This window comes from Erpetoichthys calabaricus, chromosome 3 (genome assembly GCF_900747795.2).
Source record: "Erpetoichthys calabaricus chromosome 3, fErpCal1.3, whole genome shotgun sequence".
Lineage (NCBI taxonomy): Eukaryota > Metazoa > Chordata > Cladistia > Polypteriformes > Polypteridae > Erpetoichthys > Erpetoichthys calabaricus.
Window position 1 is genome coordinate 86,457,942 of NC_041396.2, and position 14,795 is coordinate 86,472,736.

At 38.5% G+C, this 14,795-nt stretch overlaps 1 protein-coding gene across 1 annotated transcript in view; it reads right to left on the minus strand.

Moving 5' to 3' along the window:
* The window catches only part of LOC114648165 (differentially expressed in FDCP 6 homolog), a 133,574-nt gene that overhangs the window by 77,829 nt on the left and 40,950 nt on the right, over window positions 1-14,795 (minus strand). Inside the window, exons 2-3 of the mRNA XM_028797037.2 lie at window positions 4,790-4,930; window positions 527-712 (exon numbers count right to left, since the gene is read on the minus strand). Coding sequence (XP_028652870.1) covers window positions 527-712; window positions 4,790-4,930 — 327 coding nt within the window. The remainder of the gene's footprint in view (window positions 1-526; window positions 713-4,789; window positions 4,931-14,795) is intronic.

Genomic DNA, 14,795 nt, shown 5'->3' on the forward strand with positions numbered 1-14,795 from the left:
TAAATAAAAAAGGTGGCAAAGTGTCCACTCACTCTTAACTGTGCAACCACTCACTCCTCTGTCACTTAGTCTCACACTTGCTTAGTCACATGCTGATAAACACTTGCAGACATCGCCCTAGTAGCTCGCCTTCTCATTGTTCACTTTACAAATCCTCTCCTTTACTGACCCCCCCCAATCTATTTCTAGATTTTACTCTTTCAGATGGTGTGACCCATTTTTTTTTTTTGCTTCAATGTAACATGAATACAGATTTTACTCTTGGGAATAGGTGGGAGCTTCAAGGCTTGATCTTTAGGGGGAAACAAAATAAAATGTCATCAATCTGCCTCACAGGCTTGGCTTCCATGATTGGCTAAGTGCCCGGTCAAATTGGTTAGTCTATAAAGGTCACTGATATTTGCATTATGAGCAAAGAAATCAAACACATGGTATAATTTCATTGTCAGTGTGTTATGATAGCATGTTTTCCAATAAAAGGCAATAAAGACAAAACAGACAAAGCAAGAATCTTGAGTCAATCTACCTCATCTGGGACGATGACCAAAGGGTATTTGTCTTCAGAAAGGAAATTGAAGAGACACCAGAGGCGGAAAGCATCTTGCCAGGGAATGATGCTTTTGCCATTCTTTTCTGGATGGTAGTTTTTTTTAGCTGTCAGAGTCCAACAGAGTTCATCAAAATTCTCTTTCACAAAAGTACCCTCCTCCACCTAATAAAGGCAACAGAAAAAGTAAGATGTAAGTAGTTGGCTTTGTGGAGAATCAAACACATCTACATTAGCATTCACATTAGCATTTACTTTCCTCCTTCTCCAAAACAAATACATATAACATCACCAACTACAGCAGCTGGTAAGAAACCCTGAGGTTTTGTCTTTTGAGTTACTATGGGTGGTGCAGTGCCAGCGGTGCTGGGTCAGGGGATTACTGAGCTTCAGGCCCTTCAAGAAGGCATCCTGCCAAGCTGCAAAACTCAGACGGACTGTTGCTAGGTTTTCTAAAGCACCCATTCTGGAGAGAGCTGCAACAGCATTTCTAAAAATTGCCCCTCGCTGAGATTATGTCACACACACACAAAAAAAAGAAGAATCACATCCTGTACAGAATACTGAGCTGGTTTGGGTGTGCGCACATCTCAAGTAAATATAAGGCTAGGCATATTTGAATGTGCATATGTACAGCGGTTTTCTTTACACTTGTGTAACTGCATGTAAGTTCACCTGTTCATGTTCATTCATAGTTTGGATGTTTCTGCAAACTTGTGTGTGTCACAGCTACTATCCATTTGATTCTTCATGAATGGAAATGAGAATCTGAAAGTCTGAAGAGCTTTCTGGAGTTCACATTTCCTCTTTATCTACACTAAGTCATAGTCACTGATAAGACTAACTAGTGAAAAATATACAATACAGCATGCACTCAATTCTGTACTGTCATATTAATATTAAAAATTTTGCTTAAATATTCAAAGTCAAGAAGGAAAACATATATGTGAACAAGTAGGAAAGATGGTAACAGGAATTACTTGTTCTAATCAGTGAGATCTAAGTTTGGGTTTCAGGTTCCTTAGTCAGTCAGTCAGTCATTCTCCAACCCGCTATATCCTAACACAGGGTCACGGGGGTCTGCTGGAGCCAAAAATCAAATCAAAAACAGGTATTTTTTTTTCCTCTTCAGAACAAAAATATCTTGAAGCACAACATGACCCAACAAAAGAGTTTTCAGAGCATTTGTAAAAGACTAGATGTCTACTAGTCCATTTTCAGTCTGAGCTATTTTCAAATCTGTTGTGTGTGAAAAAATGGCATGGACTTTTTGGACTTATTTTTCTTGAAATTGTGCATGTTTTTGTAAAGACTAAAAATGTCTATTTGTATTTAAACACTCCATTAGCCTATGAAACCATGTCTTTTTCTTTCCAATCTAATAACATGTAAAATTTCATACAGCCTCCTTTATTTAAAGTATAAAATGAGTCAGTTTCAGAGATAGTTACAGTTTACTCAACCACTGACCTGTTCGGTCACAGCTACTGCTACACAATTATTAATAAAATTGGGCAATGCAGTGGGAATCAAACAGTTATGGCTGAATAATCATGAATACAAAGGTGGGATAACTACAGTACACAATGCATTTTTGCTGTAACTAATACTGTCAGATCACCTTTTGTAAACATGTAGGAAAAATATAAAAATATGTATTAAAATAGAATAAACAATATACTAGGAGGAATACGAAGATACTACTACAAAGATACTATACTAAATCAATTTTAATTGATTTAAAACAATCAATTGCTACAAAGTATAAGGACTAAAATATAGCTAGTAAGTAATTCTTTATTTGACTGCAAGTTTTATAAAACAAAATTAAAAATTTAAAACACTAGGGGGCTTTGCCCCCTGCTTGCTTCGCTCGCCAACCCCTTTCCACCCCTGCTAGCGGCCTCTTCTCCGAAACCCCTTTTAAACACTGATACAATATGAAACAAATACATTGTTTTTTTTTTACCTCCTCTTTGCTCGAGCAGCTGTTGGCTTGCTCCTGCTGCTGCATGCTGCGTGATCTGCATTTAGTGCGGCGCTTTGAACATTTAAAAGCCTGTACAGCACCTAAACATTCGAACTCGATTTTCTGTTTGTTTGCGCTAATGTGATCTTTACTCTCATTTTTTGAGACTTTCAAATTTTCCTACTTCCATTATCTCTAACCTGCTCTGCATGTGTATCATGGGACTTGCTTCTGAAGGTTGAAAGTATGATGTGACTTGTCCGTCTCGCAAGATGTGAATGTGTCTCTGTCTCTGTTCAAAAGATCACGTCTCTTCCCTGGGAAAAAGTCTTGTCGTAAGTTTTTTTTTTATAATAGATTTATGCATTTGGTAGCATTTTCTTAAAGAACAAGATGTGCTGTATTTCACCAGGATGTCTATAATTGGATTGCTTGGATTTAGCGGTGGCATGTCTTTCTGATAAGGAAAAAAAAGTTGAAAGATTATTTCCACGCTGAACAAAAAAGAAGGTAAGAGACACTATGCCTCAGTGACACACCTGATGAAGGTCTCTTATATTTGTTTTTGTTCAGCTTGGAAGTGACCTTTTAACTTTTTTTTCTTTTGCAGATACACATAGGAACAACTCATTACTGTGTGTTATATTGTATCAATGGAAAAAAAACTGCAACACACATAGCCAAATTGGCCCTTGTCATGTTTTCTTCTACCATTCATCAGTCAGTCAGTCATTTGCTACCCAACTTAGTCCTAACCAGGGTCATGGGGCTGTCCTGGAACCTTTCACAGCTAGTATAAGGTAAGAGCCAGGAGGAAACACTGCATAGATAGCCAGTCTATTGCAGGGCAAACACACACACACACCCACACACACACCAGCCACACACTAATTCACCTAACCTGCATGTCTTTGGACTATGAGATGAAACTGGTAAACCCGTGCAGACGTGGCTTGGTTAGGGGGTCGGTGGGGGTCATGTAAACACCACACTAGGAGAACCTGGGACGTGAATCCTATTCTCCTTACTACGAGGCAGCAGAGCTTCCACTGCACCACCATGCTGCCCACGGTTCATCATATTTATTTAAATAAATCAATTTAGAGACTTCGCTCTGTGAGCTGTACATGTTGGGCATTAGCTGTTCTGTGAAAATGTTTTCAAAATGAAACTCTATAGTTACACACGCCAATTGGCCAATTAGAGGAGTGATGCTAATGGATGTTGGCAGTTTCGGGGTAGGAAGGTGTATCTGAGAGGCAATTTGCTTGCTTGAAATGGACTAATCAATATTGGACTAGGTTTTGTAGAATTGGGTGGGATTTTGACTGATTTGGAGGAAAAATACCTGTCAAAGCTGCCAACCCTGACAATGAACGGGGAAACTGAAGAATTCTGAGATGGGCTGAGCACATTGGTGTGTGAGTTGCAACATGACAATTCAGGGTGCAGAGGCCTGGATGAAGTTTTCCCTTTAGGCTCATTTAAGGTTTTAATATTGAGTGATGAGAACTGTATATTGAATATTAGAAAGGATTGTTTACCCAAGGTTTTGTTCGAGTGTTCCTTTGAGATGTTCACTGGAGTTTACAGTGTTGTTCAGATCAGTTGAATCTGCTGAACATGCATGTGAGAGAGCAGAGAAAATAGAGGATGCACGAACTAACCTTTCATTTACACGAGTGGTGGAGTTGGCATTTAGCATTGATCTAGTGATAGAGGGGGAACAGAGAAGAGTGAAAGACAGCATGTGTTGGACTGACCTTCCGATTGACTTGAAGAAAGGGAAGAAGTGAACTAATCTCAAGAGCTCTGAATGAACAGGAGCCGAAGGAGGAAGTGAATGGTTGGGTTGTTGCATCAACGTGTTTTTTTTTTAATTTTAAGTTTCGTCTGGGAATTATTTACTTTTGTTCTTTTTATTTTTTTTTTTAGTTTGCCACCAATTATTTTGACTGATTGTCAAATTTATATTTGGTTTGCTAATTTTGCAGTATTCTGCAGTGGTCTGTTTCCTTCACTGCTGCTTGGCTATGAACTACAAGATACCCAGAGTGTAATTGTCCTGGGGTCTAGTGGCATGGGACATCACAGATACATTCTAATTTCGGTACGAGTATGAGCCACACAAACATGAGTATCTATGGCTATGTAATTAAGTGTAGGGTTGTTGATCTATCCATATGTATCTGAATGCTCACATTGTGTGTATAGCTGCTTGTGTGCACATGTTCACGTAGGTATGAAAGCTTCCAAGAGTATTCATCACTTACCTTGTCAAGGATGTACTTGTTCAAGTAAGGCATGTAGCCCTGACTTGACACAGGACCGTCATCATCATCTCTGAAATGCTCCTCCAAGGCCACTGGGTCATGTGGGATGCACAGAACTGTACACAAGTTGTGTGAAAGGACCTACAAACATCCAAAACATAAATAAAGTTTATTTTCCTGAAACAACATTAAAATACAAGAAACAGTGAGCCACTGATGCAAGGTGTTACATATTAACAGTAAATGACAGTATGAACAGCTGTCATTGGTATGTCAAGTGAGGAGGAATGGCAGACAGAATAGGCAAATCAAGTGGATCCATAAGCTACTTCTGTTTCTGGTTCTTTTAGTTTTTTTTTTTGTTTTTTTTTTTTGTTTTTTTTAATTAAAGTGGGGCACCACGATAACATGCCAAGTAGCACTGCTACCTCTTGGCTTGTGGAAGCTAAATTGGATTTTTTAAGCTGGCATTGTATCCTACGTTTAAAGAGGACCTGCCCACCTATAGTGATTCCAAGGCCATGTGCCTCTCACCATCTCTCTGCTTTCATGCATCTTCTCTGCAGCCATCCTGTGCCTTTTCTTTCTCTAAAAAGGCTGACTGAAAAATTCTCTCTGTTAATCAGGAGCACCACCTGTCAGCCACTAGGTAAGAGCAATTAAGATTAGGTGGTAAAACCAAACTAGAAGGGATATTGAAAGGGAAGGAAATCAAGTGTTTGAGATTTAGCAACAATGTGTCTGTGGAGGAATGTTGTAGAGGAGGGGGTGTTGCCTCAGATCCAGTTATTCTAACAATCACACAATCAATCACTTATTTTTATTTTTGGCTGAACTTAGCCAACTAACACTTCTGGTGAAGCACGTTTTCTAAATCGTGAAATGTCTGGGCCTCCTTCTTAGAACTATGCTATAAAAATAGGAACAGCAAAAATGAAAAGACAAGCTTTCAAACTTTCTGACCAGCTGCTTGTTCACTATGGTTTGAGCACTCAGTGGTGACTCAGCAGAATGGCAGCAGCCTGGTGTGACACTTCAGTGTTAAGGACCAGACAGTGGGCATAGGCAGGCACAATACTGACTAGAAACAACATCCTGTCTCTCTGTCAATACCACAGCTACAAGAGCATAACACTCCGACAGTTCAAACTACCCACTCACACTCAGCGATCCCAGGTAGGGAAGGGTGTTTTACATGTTTGAGTGGCACACTGGTAAGTGCTACTACTTCACAGCATCAGAAACCAGCTTTTGGATCCTGGCCTGCTCACTATAGATGGGGAAATTGCATTTTATCCTCTTTCTGCATTGATTGTTCTTTACATTTACATTTATTTGCTTGGCAGATACTTTTATCCAAAGTTCTTCTACAGGTCCAAGTTAGTAATTTAAATTGGCACTATATGAGTGAATGTGGGTTTGTCAGGAAGCATGCCCTGAAATAATGTAATGGCCACTAGACCTGGATTTTTTCCTGCTTTGCTTGGCAGGTACTGCTGGGATAGACTCTAGTGGATTAAAGCAACTTTAAAATGGATGGCTGGATGGATCATTATTTGTTAAATTAGGTGATTTCCACTCTGGGTTCACCATATGTTCTTGGCACTTTCCAGCTCAAGTTTGAGAGAATACAAGCAAAATTTCAAAACATTTTGCTGGGAGTGATTTTAAGGTGGTACACAGGAACGTGGGAGGTCTGGGCAATATGCTAAGAGAAGCATGTGGCAGTGGTGCTGTCTTAAGTAGAAAACCCATCAGTAATTCAATGCTTATCTGGAGAGTTTCAGCCTAACGCTTCTTTGGGTACTGCACTTGATTCTTCTCTGGTGTCATCAGGGCCACTGCATGACAAGCAAGAGTGGGTAAGTGATGTAAACCACAAGATAGCCAGATACAGAGTCACATTTCACAAGTATCTTATCCTTCCATTGCTCTGTCTGTAAAATACTGAAACATCCATCCATCAATTTTCTAACCTGCTTCATCCTGAGCAGGGTTGTGGGGGGACTGGATCATATCACAGTAAGCACAGGGTGCAAGATCAATTCCTGGGCAGGTTATCAATCATTCACAGGGTGAACACACTCAAAAGCAAACACACACCATACACACATACATACACGCTAGGGCCAATTTAGCATCACCAACCCACCTAACCCGCCTGCCTTTGCACTATGGGAGGAAACTGAAGCACCCAGAGAAAACCCACATAGACATGGGGAGAACATATAAACTCCACACAGGGAGGACTTGGGATGTGAACTTTGGTCTCCTTACTGCAAGGCAGCAATGCTACCATTATGCCACTGTGTTGCCCCACAAATCAGAAATGCACTTGAAACATGCATTTGTGATTTGTAGGAAGATAAGTAAAACAAATAAAATACCATAAATAAATCTAATTTAACACTAGAATTACCAGAGCCTACAAAAAAACTCGTGGCTCCGTCCCACCTTAAATCGCTTCTCACCTTTCTGTCAGCGTCCTTTGTCCTGTAAATGTGTGGATAAGCAGTAAACAGCAAGCAGCCTGCTATCACATCCCCCCACCCCCGCACAATTTTCTCAGCTCAAGTCTGTTTACTTGCGTGTAAGTTGCTTAGAGTTGTATAGAGTGAGAACTCAAGCAAAATGACACCTTTTATAAATACTATATGGTTAGTTGGAACACATGCATTTCATGTGTGTTCCACGTCTACAACGATCTATGTAAACACATCGTTAAAACAGAAACGCTTTTCATGTTTTAGTAATAATTGACAAAATGTAGACATGAAGTGTATAATGTGTGAAGCCTGAATTCCAAATATCAAAGAAACACTTTCACAAAAGGTACAAATATAACAGAACATATGCGCTTTTATTCAAAAATATAACTGCAGAAAATGAACCCGCGTTAGGGTGTGACATTGACACGCATTTGCTACGACTGTTGACTGGTAATCAAAACTTCACAGGTTTGATCCCGGACGAGTCCATTTTGAGAACTGAGCAGCTCGTATTCTTACTATTTTAGAATAAAAACATACATTTGATTTCAGTCTGTAACAGCCGGTGTAATTTATGATACTTGTAAAGGTTAGCTTTGTTTTTTTTTTTTTTTTATTCAGTTTTATTTTCTCAGCCACGTTCACGAGCCCAACCCCTCCCTCCATGCATTTGACACTGCTGTTTTCACATAGACGCGCTATAACAGAGGTAAACTCAAATCATGACAACGGTTCTACATTGGAGCAAGAATGCACATTGCAAATTTGCCATTGCTGTACTTTGTATATGTATATGGGAAGCTCTGCACTTTACTTGTGACTTTACGCTGTAGGAAGTAAGTAAATAAATAAAGGTAAATAGGTAAATAACATTCAATCTGGCTCTTACATACAAAAGACGGTGTATATAAGGACGGTGCATGTGCCCAAAACATTAACATTTATATGTTACTTACATAAAAGCCAGATCGAATGTTATTTGTCGTCCATCGCTACATTTCACATTTTATTTAGTCTTTCACATCCTGACGTTTACCCACTGGACAGAAGCACTCACTCACTAACTTTCTTTTTGCTTTTTTAGTGAGTGTTACAGTGGCAACATTCTGAGCTGGCCAAACATTTTTCAGCAACTTGACTTGGGGAAAGATGTAATCTCTCCAGTCTTAGGTATGCTCCATATGGGTCTTCTCATAGTGGGGCATACCTAATACACCTCTCTTTAGTGTTTTAAGCACCATTAATTAATGTATTTGATATTAAAAGGATTGTCTAGTAGACTTTCTATTTAAAGAACTCATCAAGGAAAGGGTAAGGAGTGTCTTGTAATCAACTAATGGCCCAGTAGTTTTTAACAAGCCACAAATGCATAAGTCACATATAAATGGCACAAAGTTGTTAACCTCTTGCCCATATAAAATAGCATTTACATTACCACTGCTTTTACAAATCTCATACCAAATGGCATACGAGACGCATTACATGGTGTACTGCAAATGTTAACACTGAGGTCTACATCGATTACTTGGATTTCGGAGCACAGCTAGTCTAAATTAAAACACCACGTTAATTTGATTGTGTTCAGTGAAGGCTAATATAATATGTGTAGACAGTTCCCAAGAAAGGTGTAAAAATATCTATATGAAGTCACCTAACAGACTATTAGTCCTCCATGCACCACCAACAAGGTTTGTATAGGCTGTGGCATCTGCTATACCAATGTTTTTGACAATCTACAATATCAGTTTTTAGAGTTGTGCTGAGTGGTAAGGCTTAGTCTTAAAAACATCAATCAACTCAGAAAAAGATAAGATGTTATATGCTGCGTTTAGATCTGGTGATATGGTCATTGTGAATGGATAACTCCACTTTATTGCTTTTTATGCTTATCAACACACTATATCATATCAAATGGTATGTTCAGAGGATACTGCCAGTCAAGGAAGCCACACTAACAGAAAGAATAAATAAATGTTACAACATTGGGTAAAGGTGATCATTCAACATCGAACTGTGATCAATTGATTCGTGGCTGCAGATTTTCCACATGCACACACTGTTGACTACAGCTGCCCCTTATTAATAACGGCTGCCACTCTACACAGATGTCACCTTCAACACGTTCTTTGTAAAGCATTAGAAAGTAGAGCTGTTTTTCTCACTGAAATGTATGCAAATACATCCCACAATCACACTACTTTAGAAAGTTATAGATGTTGTATCTGTTGGCCATTGCAGTGTAATTATTGGCAATGACATCTATCCATCATTTTTATAGCACTGCTGGGATGTTAATCATTTTTTTACCTTAGGAACTACAAGAGTAATAAAAGTGCCTGCTTTATGAGCATCTCATATTTCCACATTTTTTGTTTCTACCTATGACACGTGACAGTAAAGTTAGGTTAGGAGTTGGGTGCAATATCCAGAAGGTGATGTTGAAATACCATATGGCTATCCTAGCATCTTGTGTATCTGTAAAATAAGGAAGTTAGTAGCAATGAGGCAGTGGCTATTTGTGGCAGTTTTAACTCTGGCAAAACAAATATGTTATCTATTTTTGATACATCATATATGTAAAGTAGTTTTGTTTTTTAAGTTGGATAAATATGAAAATTAAACTATTTGATTATTATAGATGAAAAAGGTTCAGTACTGCCACAAATCCAGAAGAGCTTTTGGCCATACCAATTGTGTTTCTTAACATATTAATCTGTTAATGTTACTTTGTATTACGGTCTGCACAATATGGAATTGAATAAGATTCTGTTCATCATGGTTTTTTGACCAGTAACTTATTTTGTGCCGTTCTGCCTTGTTATATCTATTTATATATATGGGGTTGGTTGAAGTCAGGATGTTATTTAATACTGCATTTGCACAATCACCCGTTGCTTTGTGGGTTATATTTGGCTGGTTGTTTGGATAACTGACAGTTCTATATTAGACCAATATGACTGAGCAAGTTTTGATATGTATGTGAGTGTGCATTATGGTGAACTGGCATCCCATAAAGGGTTGGTTGTTGCTTTGCTTAGAGATGGGACTATGATAAGCATCAGCTCTCCATGAAAATAATGTAGAGAGCAAGTTTGGAAAATGGATGTCTGGATAATTTCTAATTTACCCAAACACAAAAATGTGACATTGGTTGAAAATTTAAAAAATTTAAATTTTGCCTTCCAACTGAGTAGATTTTAACATTTTTAACAGAATAACTGACTTTCAAAGATGAAAATAAAAACCTAAAATGAATAGTGAGGTTGAAAGTTTGATTTTCAGATTAATGAACTGAGTGAAACAGTCCTGCTTTCTGTAATTTACAATTGTACTTTGTTTCATTATTCAGTCTCCAGCACAGAAGCAGCACATTAATGGAGTGATTAGCACTGGTGCCTCATAGCAGTTTGAATCTAAGGCGTGGCCCTGGTTTGTCTGGATTTGGCACATTCTCCTGTGCACTTTTCCAAATACGACAGTTTTTGTCTTGAGGTTATGATATTCCTAAAGCGCAAAGTCCTGGAAATGTCCACTAGATGGGGATAGTACCATTGAACCCCAGTTAGTAATAAAGGCAAATACAGGCTATTTATAAAAAGAAAAGGTTGATTATTAATGCAAAATGCACTGTAGCACAAAAAACAGCTCCTTGTAGAATGAAAACACTACAAAATCTAAAGAATAGTTGAGCTACAGAGCACAGAGGTCAAAAATCCAGTAAATAACAATGCAGAAGAAAATTGCAAGAATTCACCACTGCCAAGCACATTCAAATGAACTGCAAGAGACTGTGGGTTGAACCCCCATCGTTACAGAGCTGAGAAGGTGGCACAACCTTTTGGGGAACGACCAACAAAACACAAAGAACACAACAAAGGCATAGGAAATACAGCAAATAATAAACAAAAGTAGCATTAACATAAATCAAAAATGAACAAAAAAGACAAAAAATTGAACACTCAAAATGGTAGGAACCATGGCTGAAACACTTGCACCCTAATGATGTGTGCTCTAGGCTAGCTGGTGACTATAATTTGGACTGAGATGTCCTCTGCAACGCCTGTCCCAGGGTTGGTATTGGTCTTGATCCAGTGCTGCTCAGACAAGTTTCACTTTCCAACATCCCCAATTAAATAAAGCAGCTACAGATAAAACAAAGAATGCTACTTCTATATGACACGCATCACGGCAAACAGTATACAATGTGCAACACAATATGCAGCAACCGACAAACAGGTTAGAAGACTGTGGGCCGTGCAGAGAGCTGGCAGAGGAACAGGAAGTTGTAACTTCGTCTTTCAGTATGGTGCCAACATGGCTGATGAAAGAATAGCAACTACTTTGTTTTTAATAATTAAAAGTTAAGTCACTTACTATTACATTGCCTACCTTTTTATTTAAGTCATTTTGCTTTATCATAAACAGCATTTTTCATAGTGGCCACTATTGTAAAGCAAATAATCTGTTAGAATCAATGTTGCCTTGTTTTTATCATGCTTTTTTTTCATTAGTTTATTTTAACACCCTGCAAAATCCAGTTGAGGGTTGTATTGAATAAGATCCTAGCCTTGAAGTGAAGGACATAAGGTAAGAACCCTAATTGACAGAACATAAGTCCATCACTGGGAATGCTGATACATTCATCTTACAGTTATCTATCAACTTCATTTGAAGGAAATCTCAGGCAGGCCCAGGACGAACAAGCCAATTCTACACAGACAAAAGCACGGCCCGAATAAGAATCCTTGTGCCGGGAGATTTGGAACAGCAAAATTAACTACTCTGCATCTTCCTTAAATCTCTTACATGACTTGCGCAATAGTACTAGGGTGTTGTACTGTGTTAGCCATTATGAATGTAGAGAAAAGTCAAGCAAAATGACACCTTTTATTGACTAACTAAAAATTTATTAATTACATCTTGCCTGAAGAAGGGGCCTGAGTTGCCTCAAAAGCTTGCATATTGTAATGTCTTTTTGCTTTACTTTTCATGACTTGTTCAAGAACACATAAGGCAGCCAATGTTGGAATAAGAAAGAATGACTTTGTATTTTGTTAGTCTAGATCCTTAAACAACATGCCACAGTACCTGAGTGATCAATTAAAAAATCTTTACAAGCCAGTGGTGGGATGTGAAAATAAAATTTGTGTTATCCAGTCTGGCTGTCATTTGGACCACTCTGCTTGCCTGACTGACTGAGCTGATTTTATTGTATTTACATGTACAGTATTGAACTTCAATGTGGAGGAGTGTACACTGCAGTTAAAACGTGAATGTACAGGGAAGAGAACACACTGAAATGAATTTCCCACAGATTATTGTTAATGTGCAGTTACTGCACATTAACTGGATGATTGTTTATTGATTTACTAATGGATAAAGATTTATTTATTAACATGTTTTTTTAAAAAGGGCACTCAGTATCTGTTGTTCAATATGGAGGGAGAGCGTAAGTCATTTTCTGGGAGGAGAGGCTTTATAAATGGCCCGGGTGCCTGCAAGAATTTGAGGTCTTTTTTTTTTTTATTTTTAAACACAAACAAACTTGTTGGCACAGAAGTGAAGTGGGTACCACTGCTGCCTAGCGTATTCCTCATTAAGCTACATTTTGAAGAGACTCCTCAAGTACTATAACTCACTCAGCATTCATTTTGTGGAATCTCATTCTCCATGTAAAAAATTACACTAGAACTCCTATACAGAAATGTTTCATATGTCCTATTCTCTGGCATTCTTAGGAAGGGATGCCAAATTGTGTAGCCATCAGTCAGGGTCACCTAAAGGAAGAATTCTGTCCTTTTACTGTACCAACGCTGACCTACACTGATCCATTAGTTTACTTACTTAAGTATGGCACAGGCAACATTGTCAGCTTCTAAGATCAGACTGATCTACAATGTGCCACACAGCGGAGAGTCAGACTGGCATCTAAAACAAACAAGATCAGAACAATCTGAATTTGTGGAGTTAACATTAAATGCCCAAAATAAAGGATGTTGTGTGCATTCACTGATTAGTGGTGCTCATGCTTTGCAGGCCTCCCATTAAAAGAATCTTTGCATCTTCTAATACTCTGGTGTAACACAACACCTGCCTGCTCAAAGTACAACTTACAACAAATCTCTGGAGTAGCAGAAAAGTAATTAGATCTTGGGACAGAACCAGGTACTATGAGCCAACACCTCGACCACTCGTGCAAACACCTCTTTTACATATTACTGACTAGAAAATGTTACTCAAAAATCAATCAAAGTAAAGTTTTCTTTTCATCGGAAGAATTCATCCTGGTAAATTTAAAGGTTTGATACATCTGTGTCTTCCTTGTACTTCCATAACTCTTAGCTCAACCTTCACTGTCACTTTCTTCACTCCGTAAGGTATGGACTATTAAGTAATTTTTGTTATATTACACTTGTCATGTATAATGTTGTGATGATATTTTACTATGTGTATTGGATGATATTTTTCATTTTGCATTATTGTTTTTATGGCTATAATATCTAATTATTCATTTCACATGCCCCCTTTCTCCAGTTCAGGATGCAGAGACTGAAGCCTGTTCTAGAAGTACAGCCCAGGATGGGTGCCAGTCTGTTACAGGGCACACTAACTGTGCAACAATTTAGAACTTTCAGTTGAACTAACATGCATGGCCTTGGGAGATGGCAGGAAAACCAGAGTACCAGGACAAAGTCCCACCACACAGGAATGAGGAGGCCATCCAAACTCCACCATAGATGGTGACTGAACCAGAATTCAAACCAAGAGAGTGTTGGGTCTGTAAAGCAGCAGCCCACTGATACAGTAAGATATGGTTAATAATTCCATCACATAATATTTTCATACAGCACCTTTCATAATGATCAACATCAAGTAATATCAATGACTACTCCAGCCACCAAGGAGCAGCCTGTCACTAGTGTGTGGAGTTTCCAAGTTACTGAGTTGAACATGGAGCCTCTATTTTTACAATTTTATGCCTTGTGGCATTACATTTCTTGTTTACACTTCCGCCATTTCAAAGTATTGTAATTTCTCCGTTTGACAGATTTGACAGCGAATATGAGACACTTGCTGAAAATGACCAAAGAACTAACAGACAAAGAGAAAAGTCCACCTGCGTGTGACATTGATTTGCAAAAGTCTGAGGCCCGCTTGTCTTTTGATAAAGGAAGAGTGCAAGAGGAAACTGTGGTTTGGTTCTGTGAAGAAAACTTAAATGAGCTTCCTTCTAACAGCTCACAAAACACAAGTTACAAAAAAAAAAAAAGACATACACACATTTTCTATTTTGAATTTGTCTTTCTTCATTTTTGATTCCAGAAACTAAGGAGTTTCTAAATCAATTTCAGGACAGGCAACAAGAAATAAAAACTGCATTCTTTAAACAGCATTAGGCAGGTGTGTTCCTGTGCTGTAGCATTTCTCACATTTACTCATTTGGGGTGCAGCAACCTCTTTGGAGTTTCCTCTGCATAGCATGCAGATAAAAAACTGAGAGACCGCAAGTACCAGGG